Source organism: Eulemur rufifrons, chromosome 21, assembly GCF_041146395.1.
Source record: "Eulemur rufifrons isolate Redbay chromosome 21, OSU_ERuf_1, whole genome shotgun sequence".
Taxonomy (NCBI): Eukaryota; Metazoa; Chordata; class Mammalia; order Primates; family Lemuridae; genus Eulemur; species Eulemur rufifrons.
In genome coordinates, this window is record NC_091003.1 from 16,318,556 (window position 1) to 16,334,398 (window position 15,843).

Below are 15,843 nucleotides of genomic sequence, written 5' to 3' on the forward strand. Positions count from 1 at the left end.
ACGGAAGCACAGAGTCAGTATATGTTCCTCCACAAGGGAGGTGCCCTGAATAAAACACAATACTCCTGGTATGGCTCAGATGCCAAATTCTTGAACTAGAGAGGGCAGCTGAGATCAAGCTGTGGTACCTGACTCAGCCCTAGAAAGCAGGACAAGGTTGTTACAAGACTCCCTTGTGTGCCCTGTGTATGCAGCTTTGTTCTCTCTGGGTAACTCCAGACTGCCATGGGCACAGTGACTGTCACCGAACCCTGTTTCGCAGGCACAGGGGCCATGAATAGACAAAGCATGACTCCCGGCACTTCAAGATTGCTCAGCACCATTCTGGGGCAGCCAGTGTACACAGCTGTCCTTCTGGTACCCCAGGGGAGAATTAAGCTAGCAGAAGGCTTTAAAACACCACCTCAACCCATCCACTCGCCTCCCCTAGTTCCTCAGTGACAAGACAGAAATACGCCCATCGCCCATTGCCCCTGGATCTAAATTCTCAGACACTCAAGAGGAGCCTTTTTTTTTTGGCAGGGGGAGTGGCAGGGGGCAGAGAGCGCACCATCATTCTCATTTAACAGATGAGAGAATTAAAACTCAGGGCTGGGCAGAGGGGTGCCTGGCCAAGTGGCAGAGCAGGCTCTCAAACTCAGGTCTGCCTCATTCCAAACTCCAAAGTAGAAAGTCAGAGACTCATTCAAACCAGGCCCAGGTCAGGTTACAGACACTGGGCCAGACAATGAATTACTGACAGGGTTTTTAATAAACACAGACATCCAAACGGATCTTCCAAGTTCTGGAGTACCTGCTTGAAAGATTTTCAAAACTCTTACATGGGAGGGCTTTCAGGGTCAGTTTATGAACTGCCAGGCCCCATTCCCAGCAAATCTCATTATTTTAGAGCCGCACCTTGTTTTTTGCTTTTACTTTTTAACCCCAAAGGAACAGTCTCTAACCTGACCACCCACTTACTCAACAATTCAGCATCTTGGCTCTGAATGACTTCTGGCTGTTTCCAAAATGCAAAGAGGATCAGGACTTTCTACTATGAAGATATTTGAGACAACCTGTTATTGCCACACCCTCCAGAGCCTGTGTGGCTTTCTCCAGTCTTGAGAAACTCACAGCCATTCAATCATCACTTATTTTAGCACCTGCTCCGTGTTACGCATGAAGGACCCAAAATCAAGACCCTCTACTCCTTCCTCTCATATCTTCCTGGCCCAACCTTCCAAATGTCTCTCTAGTCCTTCCCCGTCCTCTACCCCAGCCCTAGTTCAGGTCTTTGGCTTCTCTTCCCCGTCTACTGCACAATCCGAGCTGGCTCACCCAGACGCCAAGCGCTCTCTGCTCCAGGTCGGACTACCCAATGTCTACACAACAAAGGCTGGACTATTCAGCATGGCACTCCTGTTCTGCATTCCATCCTGCCTAACCTCCTGGAAGATGTGCACTTTCAGTTATCTGTGTGTGCTCCCTCTTTTGCATCGGCTCCTTCTCATTATCATTTAAACAAGTGCAAGTCATTCCCATCAAAAAAACCTCTGGACCCCATTTTCTCCTCTAGCTACCACCCTTGCTTCTCCCCTTCAGAGTCACACGTATGAAGAAGTTGCCTAGGCCAGGTGCAGTGGCTCACGCCCATAATCCTAGCACTCTGGGAGGCCATGGCGGGAGGATTGCTTGAGGTCAGGAGTTCGAGACCAGCCTGAGTAAGAACAAGACCCCGTCTCTACATAAAATAGAAAAATTAGCTGGACATGGGGGTATGCACTGGTAGTCCCAGCCACTTGGGAGGCTAAGGTAGGAGGGTCGCTTGAGCCCAGGAGTTTGAGGTTGCAGTGAGCTATGATGATGCCACTGCACTCCAGCCAGGGCAACAGAGCGAGACTCTGTCTCAAAAAAAAAAAAAAAAAAAAAAAGGGTGCCTACACATCACTGCTCTCATTTCCTCACTTCCCACTTACTGCATAACACACTGCAATCTGGCTTCCACCCCCACCATTTCTCTGAAACTGTCTCACTAAGGTCAACAGTGATCGTTTATTGCTAAATTCAATGGACACACTTCAGTCTTTCAGCAAGTATTTATTGCATGCCAACTATGTATCTAACACTGTGTTGGGGAGAGAGCAGTAAGCAAGAGAGAGATTATAGAGCAAATATTAAACAATAATATAATTATTCATAATTGGGGCAAGTGGTATGAAGGAGATATCAACTAGGAAAACAGGGCAGGGCAAAGGCGTATTCCTTGAGGAAGTAATTTCCACGCTGAGTTCTAAAGGATGAATATATGGGCGCGGTGGCTCATGCCTAATCCTAGCATTCTGGGAGGCCCGGGGGCAACATTCCTTAAGGTCAGGAGTTCAAGATCAGCATGAGCAAGAACAAGACCCCATCTCTATATAAAATAGAAAAATTAGCTGGGCATGGTAGCATGTACCTGTAGCCCCACCTACTTGGGAGCCTGAGGCAGGAGGATCACTTGAGCCCAGAAGTTTGAGCTATGATGATGCCACTGCACTCAAATTAACCAGGCAGGCCAGGTGTGGTGCTCACGCCTGTAATCCTAGCACTTTGGGAGGTTGAGGTGGAAGGACTGCTTGAGGCCAGGAGATTGAGACCAGTCTGAGCAAGAGTGAGACCCCGACTCTAGAAAAAATAGAGAAATTAGCCAGGCATGGTAGAGCATGCCTACAGTCCCAGCTACTCAGGAGGCTGAGGCAGGGGGATGGCTTGAGGCCAGGAGTTTGAGGTTGCAGTGGGCCATGATGATGCCACTGCACTCTAGCCCAGGTGACAGAGCAAGACCATCTAAAAAAATAAATTAAATCAATTTAGGCAAAAAAGGGGGAGGGAAGGATAACACTGGAGATGGGAGTTGAGGGTGGGACATGTGCAAAAGTCCTGAAGTAGGAACAAAACTTGCACATCTTTAAAGTTGGCTATTGTTACCTTCAAAGGACAAGGGGAACCAAGTCTGCAAGTCTGGCCCCTGGCCTGCTACAGTCCTTCAGTAAACATTTATTGAAAGAGTAAATGGCCCTCACAACATGGCCCCAAAGAACATTTATCTCTCATCATTCCTTACAAAGGGATGCTCTACTAACATCTTTTTTTTTTTTTTTTTTTTGAGATAGTGTCTCCCTCAATCCCCCAGGCTAGAGTACAGTGGTGTGATCATAGCTCACTACAGCCCCAAACTCCTGGGTACAAGTGATCCCCCCACTTCAGGCTCCCTAGGAGCAAGAAGTACAGGTGCTCACCACCACACCTGGCTAACTTTTTAAATTTTCTGTAGAGATGGGGTTTTGCTATGTTGCCCAGGCTGGTTTTAAACTCCTGGCGTCAAGTGATCCTCCTGCCTTGGCCTCCCAAAGAGCTGGGATTACAGGCGTGAGCCACTGCTCCTGGCCTCTCATTACAATTTGATCTGTTTTCTATTCCTGCCATACACATTCATGTTCTTGTAGACTAACATTCACACCTCAAGCTACTTCTTTAAGTATAAGATACTTTCCCCATCTTTTCCCTTAATCAAACTTCTATCCTCTCTTGATGGTCATCTAAAGGCAGGTAGTATTTATTTGATTGTGTTTATACTTGTTTTATATCACTTGTTCTTTAATTAAAGTTCACTTTGCATATTTCTGTCTCCTTCAGTCCCTCTCTCTCCACTCTCCTCTCCCCACCCCATGCCAGCTCTAGAGGGCAAGAATGTATCTTTTTTTTTTTTTTTTTTAGAGATGGGGTCTTGCTTTGTTGCCCAGGCTGGAGTGCAGTGGCTATTCACAGGCACGATCCCACTACTGATCAGCACGGGAGTTTTGACCTGCTCCGTTTCTGAGCTGGGCCGGTTCACCCCTCTTAGGCAACCTGGTGGTCCCCTGCTCCTGGGTGGTCGGCACACTGATGCCTAACTTAGTGCGGACACCCAATCGGCATAGTGCACTACAGCCCAGAACTCCTGCACTCAAGTGATGCTCCCGCCTCAGCCTCCCAAGTAGCTAGGACTACAGGCATACACCACTGTGTCCAGCAAGAATTGCATCTTAGTCATCTCCATGCTGCCAGGGCCTAGCACAGGGCCTGATGCAGAACAGACACTCCTTTGTGTGGCGAATCCAACTGGATCCAACTGCCAGCAATAAAGGTAATTTCCAAAGATAAGCTCCAAAGGTCAGCAGGGATGATTCCACGGGAATGAGTGTTCTGGCTCCCAGACTAGCTATGGGTAAAGTCTTATGTAGATAAACTTGGCCTTAGTTTATCTGTTATGCATTCACGCTGCTTTTCTGTTAGAAAATACTTGAGCAAGGATATTCTCTTTAGCTCCCTTAACAATCTTGAAAGTCAATGATCCTGATTCTCTCACAACCTCTCTTCTAGGAAATATAAGAGAAATATAGGCCGGGCGCGGTGGCTCATGCCTGTAATCCTAGCACTCACTCTAGGAGGCCGAGACAGGAAGATCGCACAAGGTCAGGAGTTCGAGACCAGCCTGACAAGAGCAAGACCCCCTCTCTCTACTAAAAAATAGAAAGAAATTAGCTGGATAACTAAAAATATATATAGAAAAAATTAGCCAGGCATGGTGGCACATGCCTGTAGTCCCAGCTACTCGGGAGGCTGAGGCAGGAGGATCATTTGAGCCCGGGAGTTTGAGGTTGCTGTGAGCCAGGCTGATGCCACGGCACTCTAGCCCAGGCAACAGAGTGAGACTGTCTCAAAAAAAAAAAATAAATAAATAAATAAAAAAAGAGAAATATAATACTGGAGTGCAAAGTCTTAGGGATTTCTACAAAGCCCGGTGGAAGACCAATCCAGAGTCCAGTCTGCCTGGGAAGTTCTTCCCCTAGGAAAGTATCTCACTGTACCAGGCTGTTCGCCTTCTCCCTCTACAGTGTTTACCTCTCACATTTGCAGACTTGTCAACAGTGGCTACTGATTGTTAAGAGTCCAGAAAGGGAGCTTAATTAAGTAAATGTTCACAGCAGCCTCAAACAATAAGGGGCCCCTATTAGGTATTTAATAAACAGAAAACTGTGCCTTCCGTTATTATTGGAATTTGTTGCTTTTAAGAAGTAGTAAATGTACAATGCAAACAAGGTGAGAACTGCCAACAAATGGCTTGTTACAAAGGTTCTCACCTTCAGGATCTTTTGAATCGTGTTATAAAATATATTCGTTTCATATATGCTTCTCTCCCAACTTAATAACGTTGCGACAACTATGATGCAATCCTCAATCTGTGAATCCACTGGGCAGGCATTAGGATAACAGGATGATAAGGCTGGAAGAGTCTTTAAAGTCATCTAATCTAATCTAACCATTTCATTTTTCCAAAAGAAAAACGGGCTTGGAGAAGGAGAATAGAGTTGCCTAACCATCACAAAGCTGGTGAACGCTAGTCCAGCAGGGACTCAAACACATGCTCTGAGGCTCCCAGGCCAGTTGCATTTTTATTACTACCCTATGCAGCTTCAGACAAGTTGAGACTTGCTCAAGACCACAGTTACACAGTAGAAGGGCTTGATCCGGTACCCCAGCTCAGAGCCAGTGCATTTCCTACAACACTCACCTTAGACTTGGTCTAAGAAGTGAGTTTCTGCAAACTAGTCCTTTTCGGGCCTCAAAGTGGTGAGAAATACCTAAGCACTTGAGAGGAGTTCGAGACCCTAACGCCATGTACAGATCCTATCCTTTCATTTGAAAAAAATCTTTGAAGCTTCTCATGTTCCACCAGACAATGAGAATCAGGAACAAAACCCAGCCAATTCAGTGCAGTATAAAACAACAAGTATGGTAACCACGGGGCCCCCTGGGAATTGGCAGGTCAGGTATATAAATCCCACTTGTTCCGGGACAAAGCAGGAAGCAGGGCAGGGCAGCAACTGGTGGGGAACAGCCAAGAGAAAAATATCACATTTTAAGGAAATAACTACCAACAAGACTAACAGTAATGATGAACCTTTCTCTAGATACTCTCTCCTGTATCCCAAAGGGTTTTCTTCTTCACTAATTTACCAAATATTACCAAAGGGAGTGTGAGTGTCTCAGGAAAAAAAGATTAGATGGTTTTTAAAGGAGCTTCTGAACTTCCCTAAACCTTAGATTCTTCATTCATAGAAGGAGAGATCAAATGATTTATTCCAGCTCTGAAAGTCTGTGACACCAAGCCCGGGCCTCTCATTTTTCACGTTGAGGCCCAGACACAGGTATCTCAGAAAGTCTCGTTCTTGCTGCCGTTCTATTCTTCCCTTCTTTAGTTTATTAGGGAAAATGTGTGAAGGTTAAGCAAAAGAACTGCAGTTAAGACTTTGATTTGAAAGCTGGCTCTGTTACTGTTTGCCTCTGTGTCCTTGGGCAAATTATTTAACCTCTCTGGGCTTGTCTCCTAATCTTTAAAAAGAGGTTAATACCACTTACCATACAGGATTACCAAGTGGATTAAAAGAAATAATGTAATAGATGTGAAAATACCTCCCGCAGTGACTGGCACTTAATTGGACCAGTTTGTGAGTTACTTCTCTTCCTTCTTACATGTATATCTAGGACGTTGGCCAGCGAAAAGGCTGAGTTGAATACACTAACCTCTAAAATCTGAAGGGAATGTTCTCAAACCAAATTCAGCAAACTTTTTCTAGGTGCCTGTGTGCAAGGCACAGATGAGGCCAGGAACTACTGGGTCCCCTGGTAAGTACTCATTCGGTGTGGGGGACAAGGACATGTACAGAAATAACATGTCAGAGAGGGACAAACCAGGTGCTGGGGGCAGGGCAGGCTCAGTACAGTAATAAGATACATTGTAGACAGACAAATGAGACAGATGGTTCCTGTGGCTTTCAGGCCACCCAGGCTCTCACTTCCAACCAGTTTACTTAGCTGTGAATGAGTAGGCATTTTTTTATCTAGGAGAAAGCCTGCAAAGAATCTCTTTATCAGAGAACTGGTTAGCCAATGCATATATTCTCATATCGTAGTTCCCTACTCATTGTCAATGGGGGCGGGGGGCATCTTTGAGTTCTTCCTATGTGCCAGGCAGTGTCCCAGGCACTATGCAAGTACAAACTAATTAAATACAAAGATCTCATGAGACAAGGACTAGTATTAAAGGACTATTATTGTTCTTATTTTACTGACGAGGAAATTGAACTACTTACCTAATAAGTGTTAGAGCTAGAATTAAACCACAGGTCTGCTAGTCTCCAAAGCCTTTCTTTACATTTTAGGCTTTCTTTCCTAGACAAATTATAGGCAGAAAGACTTGACAAAATAGAATCCCATGGTGAATGCTCAAGGAATTTTTCTTTTTTCTTTTTTTTTTAAGAGACAAGAGTCTCGCTCTGTTGCCCAAGCCAGAGTACAGTAGTGCAATCACAGCACACTGTAGCCTCGAACTCTGGGGCTCAAGCGATTAAAGGAATCCATGTTCTAGCTACTATTTGATGTAAGTTAATAGGTAAAAGGCCTAATTCTTGCTACTGTATAAAGAAAGATCAAGGATGAGAAAAAAAGATACACTTGTAAGAGACTGCTACAGTTTTAAGTGCTCTCACTGAAATGTCAAAGTGATGCATGCAGGTGTGCCCCACCACTCCCTAGTATGCCCCGAAGCCTAGGCCTCTCAAATTCACACTGACCAGAAGCCAGCCCTAGGTTAGGAATCTGCTCAGCCTCCAGAAGATGCAGAAAACCCATCGCGAATGTGCAAAAAGCCTAATATAGCCTCTTGAACATGATGGGTTTTTATTCAGCTTTGAAACCTTCTGGTCCTCTTGGACCCTACTCTGCTCCCTCCATCCCATATCCAGGGCCATCCAACTCAGCCTAGTCTCACTATGTTGCCTAGGCTGGTCTCAAACTCCTGACCTCAAGTGATCCTCTTGCCTTGGCCTCCCAAAGTGCTGGGATTACAGGTGTGAGCCACTGTGCTTGGTTACCTCCCACCTTTTTTAAAGCTATTTAAGATTTCTCAAAACTTATCTCCTCCTAGAAGTATTCCCTGGCTGGACGTGGTGGCTCATACCTATAATCCTAGCACTCTGGGAGGCTGAGTCGGGAGGATCGCTTGAGGTCAGGAGTTCAAGACCAGCCTGAGCAAAAGCAAGACCTCGTCTCTAATAAAAATAGAAAAAATCAGCTGGGCATGGTGGAGCACGCCTGTAGTCCCAACTACTCAGGAGGCTGAGGTAGGAGGATCACTTGAGCTCAGGAGTTGGAGGTTGCAATGAGCTATGATGACACCATGAGACAGAACAAGATTCTGTCTCAAAAAAAAAAAAAAGTATTCCCTGACCAAAACTGACAGCCATTCTGGATACCCTGATATTCTCTGACCATGCCAAGCACACTCCCTGACTACCCACTGCTCCTACTACTACACCATCCTACTTTATTTCCCTTCAAAGCATTTATTTCTGGTTATGATATTTATATACTTACTATCTCTCCCCACCAGCACATATACTCCAAGAGGTAAGGGATTGGGTCTATCTTGTTTCATGGCTGAAAGTGCTTGGCACATGGATGACACATAGTAGGAACTCAATATATATTTGTGGAATGAATGCATGAACAGAATTCTCCCCCATCTTTAAAATTTTATAATGTTATCACTTATAGGCTTTATTAGAGCTTATCTTGATTTGTCTGTTTTTTTTTTTTTTTTTTTCTTAGAGATGGTCTCGCTCTATTGCCTAGGCTGAAGTACAGTGGTGCAGGACTATAGCCGCATAACACCATGCCCAGCTAACTTTTAAATTTTTTTTTTTTTTTTTTTTTTGAGACAGCGTCTCACTCTGTTGCCCGGGCTAGAGTGAGTGCCGTGGCATCGGCCTCGCTCACAGCAACCTCAAACTCCTGGGCTTAAGCGATCCTCCTGCCTCAGCCTCCTGAGTAGCTGGGACTACAGGCATGCGCCACCATGCCCGGCTAATTTTTTCTGTACATATTTTTAGTTGTCCATATAATTTCTTTCTATTTTTAGTAGAGATGGGGTCTCGCTCTTGCTCAGGCTGGTCTTGAACTCCTGACCTCGAGCGATCCACCCGCCTCGGCCTCCCAGAGTGCTAGGATTACAGGCGTGAGCCACCGCGCCCGGCCTTAAATTTTTTTTTTTATAGAGACGGGGGTCTCACTATGTTGCCCAGGCTGGTCTCAGACTCCTGGCCTCAGGCAATTCTCCTGCCTCTGCCTCCCAAAGTGCTGGAATTACAGGTGTGAGCCACTGAGCTTGGCTCTGTTTTTTCTTAATCACCCTGGACAGTGAATTTCTCAAAGGCACAAACCACATATCATTCATTTCCATAAATACTTATTATGGGCTTACTATGTACCAGACCCTGTATGTCTCAAATAGCCTAGAATATTGTAAAGAGCACTAGAGGAGGAATCCTACATTGGTCCTGGTTCTACCACTAGTTGAGTGACCCTGGACAACTCCATTTTCTTTGCTTAGCCTCAGTTTCTTTATATGTAAAATGAGAAGACTGTACACTATCTCAAGTCTCTCCTGGCTCTAGCACCTGTTAAAATTTGTAAGAGGTAAAACTTGGCCCAGCCCAGTGCTGTAAACATCATAGACACTCAGTAAATATTTGATTTCTTTGTTATTGATTCTCCTGTTACACAAGAGGAACCTTAGGTGTCTTGGAACACAGTTTGGACAGAATAACAAGTAAAAACTGAAGTCCTGCTTCCTTCTCTGACTCCACAGGCAACCTTGTTCTGCTGTTTATGATACAGAGAGGATGAAGCACTAAACTTTTAAGCTGGAAAATGTGAACTTGACCACCACAACTTATTTGGCTATGGAACCTTAACTCATTTCTGGGTGGTAGTCTCCTCACCCATAAAAAAGCCATACTGACCTCCTGGCTCCTTAAAAGTACCACATGCCTTCCTAGGGCAGGGCCTTTTATTTTCCCCTTATCCTAGAGTCCAAAGGCATTTTTTTATATGTATTTTTTTATCTTTATTTTTTTCTTTTTTCCTTGACTGATTGATTGATTGAGATAGGGTCTCACTATGCTGCCCAGGCTGGTCTTGATTTCCTGGCCTCAAGCAATCCTCCCAAATTCGCTGGGATGACAAGTGTGAGCCACCACACTGGCCCTCAGGGCCTTTTTATGTTGTTCCCTCTCTCTGCATGGAATATTCTTTGCCCTTTCTTTGGCAGACTTTTACTTATTCTCAGAGGTCAGCATGAACGTGCTTTTTTAGGGTGCACTCTTACAGCACCTATCTCAACTATTTGTCTCAACCCTTACAGCATATATCTCAATTACTTACAATCCATCTCTAAGACTGTAACCACCACAAAGGCAAAGACTATGTCTGTTTTGTTTACTACTATACTGCTCAGCATTTGACTAAGTGCATGGCATAGAAGTACGCAACAAATATTCTTTGAATGAATGGAAGACTGCATAAACTAATGTATCTAGAGGCTTTATACCTCTAGATAGCTTTTTGGTTCACTGAGAAAATCTGATAAAAACTATTGCACTCTGAAACCTTGTACAAGTTTCTAAGAATCAAGGTTCACACGGCTGTTAGAAATCATTTTAGTTAGAGAACTCTGGAAGCTAAAAAAAAAAGTTGTTTAAAAGGAAGGGACAGAAGGCATTTCCATCCTTAGTTTTCTTTCTCTAGAAACCTATTATAACCAATGAGGAGAAAATCCCATGCTCCCATGATGAGGAAGTGACCCATTGGTGGCCTGGTCCTTCTATTCAGGATAGAGGAAGTGACTATCCACAGACCGAGAGCCAGGAAGCGGGGGCAGATATCCAGCCTTGCCCACCCCCATTCCCTCCTGCTATCTCTAGAAAGCTCTGGACACTGACCCTGGTGGACGCAGAGGCCAGGCCACCCACAAAGGTGGCTGGAAAACATAGGAGACCGAAAGTTCCTGATGCTGGGGGAACAGGCGGAGAGGGCAGGAAGCTGCAGGGTGACAGGGAGGGGACTGCAGGCATGGCTAACTCAACTCTGAAGCCACCCTTCACCCTTAGCAAGCTCTTCCTTCCAGGAGGGGTTTGGCCACATCCTTCTAGACTCAGCTTCCACGGGAGGACTCAGAAACCCACGGGGCCTACTTTCCCCACCTGTAGCACAGATCTTTGAGCCCCAGGAAGAAGGGTCCAATCTCTCCTTAACCCTAGTCCTGTCCTAAACCCCAAGGGAGTCCATATTCCCGTATTTCCTGCACAGAGCTCCAAGACCCAGGCGATCTCAGGCACCAAGATACCCGCGAGAAACCTTAGGACTGGTGGGTAAGTCATATCCTCCTCCGTTTTCCACAGAAAACCCAGAACCCAGGCTACCTCTCCACCTATCTCCTAACTGCCCTGAACCCTAGAGGATCCTGTACTTCCCATATTCCACGGAGCCCTCACCCTCAGGGAACCACAAGCCCCTCAACTGCCTTTAAAAGGGTTTTAATTTAGGAGCCTGCAGCCACCAGATCCCCCCCAAAAAACTAGACTCCTAGTAGAGCCAGAATTCCTTCCTCCCGGAGAGCTCAACTCGCGGGAAGCCGCCCAACCTGCCCGCCCCTCAGAGCCCTGCGGCTCCCGGATGCCTCGCCCTCCCAGTTCTCAGAGCCCCAACCCCGGGGCGCTGTGCCCATGCCCCCGCCAGGTCCTCCTTCCGAAGAGCCCGGACCCACGAGGATCCAATCAGCAAGAAATCCCCGAGAGGCCACCGGTTCCCCTCAGGCTCCACGGGCCCAGGCTTCGGAGATAACGGCGGGACCCGGCGGCGAAGCCCTTCCTTACCCGCCAGCGCGGACATGGCCCCGGGAGCGCGAAAATGGGGAGCAGGAGGCGGGTGCCGCGACAGCTCCCCTCAGCTCCCGCCACCGCCTCGGGCTGGGGAGGACTTCAGCCCCAGGCGCGAGCGGGATGCACAGCCTACGGCGCCCGGGGAGGATCAAACCACACCTGGCACCCGGGCCCGCCTGCCGACGCTCTGCCCCGCCGATGCCAGGCTCCGCCCCCGGGGCTCGGCCCCGCCCCCCGGCTCCAGCTCCGCGGCGGCCCTGGCGCCCCCTAGCGCGAGGGGCGCTCTCTCTGGATGCTGGAGCTGATGAGGGTGATTCTGCGCAGGCCGGAAGTCTCAACACTGCGCACTCTTAGAACTCAGCAAGACCAGTCCTCATTTTACTCATGGGGAAAGCTGAGGACCGGAGAGGACAAGATCGACTACCTCGAAATGGCTCAGCTTATTAGGAGCAGAGCTGGGATGGGAACCCAGGCCTCCTGACTCCCAGTCGAAAGCTCTTTCCAGTAGTGTTTGGAATCAGGAATATGAATGTGGAGAAGCTAGGGCTACCGCACAAATAGTTGGGGAATTGAGGATGGATTTTTCTTAGAAGCTTCCAGCACCGAGAAACCATTTCTCTGTACTCAGTATGACTAAGCTGACAGTAGATAACCTTTAGTTCAAACACGTTACTGAGATGGCGCAACCAGCATCCCAGGGGCAGATCCTTGTCTAGGCCAAGTAGGTACGTAAATAAAGGCACCCCGGCTGGAGCTAGTATTCCCCATTGGAAGAGGAGCAGCCCCTTGCTGGAACACTGGCCTGCTTGCTATTCCTGGTCTTCCAATTTTTCAAAACAAACCCCAAATCCAGGTATTTAGGTGAAATTTCCCACTTCTTCAAGTGTTGGTAACATTCAAAAAAATTTTTAAATGCCATGAAGGCCAATTGAAACACATCTGTGAACTAGATTTGCCTGGCAGGCGGCCAGTTTAGAATCTTTTATGAGAAGGAGAGATCACCAAATGAGGATTTAGGACAGCAGGCTGGGTTGTGGCAGTTGCTAGATCGCTGAGTGGCTTTGAGAACCACTTCCCCTCACTGGGTTTGAAAGGAGACTGGGGTCCTCTGTGTGATGAAGGGTCGCCATGTAAGCTAGTCCCAGATGACCCTCCCATCTGATTCTCTCATGCTGAGTCTTTGGCAACTGTCATTTCCCTAGATCATATTTAGATCTTGGGGGAAAAAAGTCCAAATGACCAGGAAGAGGCAGGGATGGGGCCTAGGGAAATGGATCCTGTCCTCCCCCAACCAAGGACAAAGTTCAATCCAGCTGCCTCTGGTCCCAAGAGTTGGGGTAAGCAAAGGCGAGCACAATTCTCTTTCTTCCTGCCCTGACCATCTAATTCAAACCAGATGCCGGTCAGATTTTTCTCCTCTGGATGTGGCAGGTGGCCCCTGATGTCCTGAGTGTGCACAAAGTGCTGGGGAGGAGGGCTGTGCCTGACTTCTGTTAATTCCTGGGAATGCTTTTCAGTAGTCAGGTTTAAAGTTTCTGAGGAAATCATTGATTATAGTAAATACAAGATTGTGTATTGAATTAAAGTAACAAGAATCCAGGGAACTCTCATGACAAGCCACCTCATGGCTAGCAAAAAGGAGACGGGATTTTATTCATTCTGCATATAGAAAGGGGTTACACTGTATTTGCCCAGGCACCAAGACACTGGCAGCCTTGGAACCAAGACCTCCTGGTGTCTTCCCTCTCCCTCTGCCCCACAGCAAGGCACCCAGATCAATCTCTTCTCCCTCCTCACTCTCTCTCACATTCCACTTTCCTACCTCCAGCCTTATGATCTTCACCAGTAGGGAGTGGGGGGATAGCCAGCTCCCCCAAGTTCCTCCCAGGGAAGTTCAGGTGACTCTGAGAAATGCACGTTGAAATGTGAAAGGAATAGCTATCTGTAGAAATGCTATAATCAAGAGATATCTTTCTTTTCTTTTTTTTTTTTTTTTTTTTTGTAGAGACAGGGTCTCACTCTTGCTCAGGCTGGTCTTGAACTCCTGAGCTCAAGCGATCCTCCTGCCTTGGCCTCCCTGCTACAACTAGCCTCCCTGCTAGGATTATAGGCGTGAGCCACTGCCCCTGGCCAAGAGATATCTTTCTAATATGGACCCAAAGAACACTCCAAAATCACTTGTGAACTCAAAGGGGACTTCTGGAGGGTAGAAAAGGCCTCGGCAGGGAGATGACCTACTGGGTTTCTAATACCCCAACTTGCCTGTCCACTGTTGTTTAGCTGACCATGGCTTGCTCAGTCTCTGAGGCCAGATCCGCTGGCTGCCTCACAATTAACTCTCTGAGCCTAGGACCCTGAAAATCTGGACCTGGAAAACCACCCTAAGGTTCTGTCATCCTGAGGGTACTGGTCTATTGCTACCCAGACCTTCCCAGTGTCACTTCCACTTGCTTCAAACTGAGCTAGTCACTGGCCTCTAGTCTCTCCCCTCCTTGAATCATCCCACCTAAGACAGACTGATTAATCTTCTAAAAGTATGTTTCTGATCCTATCAACTCTCTGTTCAAAAACCTTCAAAAGCTCCCCATTGCCTACAAAATAAAGGCCAAACCAGGCCCTCATGAGCTGACTACATCTCACCCTGCAGCCTTGACTCCCTACTCCCTCCTACTCCATGACTTGCTTTTTCCTGAGCACATTCTGCCCTTGCACCCCCTGCCATTCCTACAACCACCAACTCCCCATGTTCTCTGTAATTTTGTACCTCACTCTGCCTAGAAGTGGTCTTCTCAACTCTAAAAACATTGTTATTTTCAATTATATCATTTTGCAACCCCTATGAATTAATCAAAATCTGTACTATCCAATATAATAGCCACTATTTCAGTTGCTATTTCAGTTAAGACAAAAAGGAACTAAAAATTCAGTTCCTCAGTTCAGTAGCCACATTTCATGTGCTCGATAGCCACATATGGCAAGTGGCTACTGTGTTGGACAGTGCAGATATAGAACATCTCCATCACTGCAGAAAGTTCTGTTGGGTAGTGCTGTTCTAGACAATGATCCATAATGGCTTTTAACATCACAAAGAGGGACTACAAGACATTATGTTCTTCCTGGTAAGATGCAACAAGTATATATTAGCACCTACAATTGCACTCCCCAACCCCTGGGGACACAGACCAGTAGTGGTCCATGGCCTGTTAGGAACTGGGCCACACAGCAGAAGGTGAGTGGTGGGTGAGTGAGTGAATCATCTGTATTTACAGCCGCTCCCCATCGATAGCATCACCACATAAGCTCTGCCTCCTGTCAGATCAGCAGGGGCATTAGGTTCTCATAGGAGCTCGAACCCTATTGTAAACTGTGCATGCGAGGGATCTAGGTTGCATGCTCTTTATGAGAATCTAATGCCTGATGATCTGAGGTGGAGCTAAGGCAGTGATGCTAGCGCTGGGGAGCGGTTTCAAATACAGATTGTCATTAGCACAGTGGTTTCACTGCACGGTAAATGTAATGCACTTGCATCATCCCCAAACCATTCCCCCACCCCCGGTCCATGGAAAAATTGTCCTGAAACCAGTCCCTGGTGCCAAAAAGGTTGGGGACTGCTGACCAACAACATAGTCTTACCAAAAAAAAAAAAAAAAAAAATTAAACTTGAATCTGGTCAAGCCTCTAGATCTAACAATCAATTTATATGAATTACATGGATAAGAGGAGTTTGTTAAATAACACTACAGTGATGCAAATAGCTAAACTGAGGCTGTCGGAAACTCTGTCGGACAAATAACTTGTTTCTTAACAGATAAACTGCAAAGTGAAAGAGACTTAAGAAACAATAGCAACACATGGATCCGATATGGATCTCAATTCAAACAAGCTATACCGAGAAGTTGAGGCTGAGTGTGGTGGCTCACCCCTGTATTCCCAGCACTTTGGGAGGCCAAAGTGGGAGGAGCACTTGAGGCCTGGGCAACACAGTGAGACCTCAGCTCTACAAAAAATAATACAGTTAGCCAGGTATGGTATCGTGTGCCTGTCGTCCCAGCTACTCAGGAGG

At 46.6% G+C, this 15,843-nt stretch overlaps 1 protein-coding gene across 1 annotated transcript in view; it reads right to left on the reverse strand.

Moving 5' to 3' along the window:
- Positions 1 to 11,862, reverse strand: part of LIMK2 (LIM domain kinase 2) — a 60,193-nt gene extending 48,331 nt beyond the window's left edge. Inside the window, exon 1 of the mRNA XM_069497010.1 lies at positions 11,775 to 11,862. Coding sequence (XP_069353111.1) covers positions 11,775 to 11,790 — 16 coding nt within the window. The 5' untranslated portion in view covers positions 11,791 to 11,862. The remainder of the gene's footprint in view (positions 1 to 11,774) is intronic.
- Between the last annotated feature and the right edge of the window lie 3,981 nt (positions 11,863 to 15,843).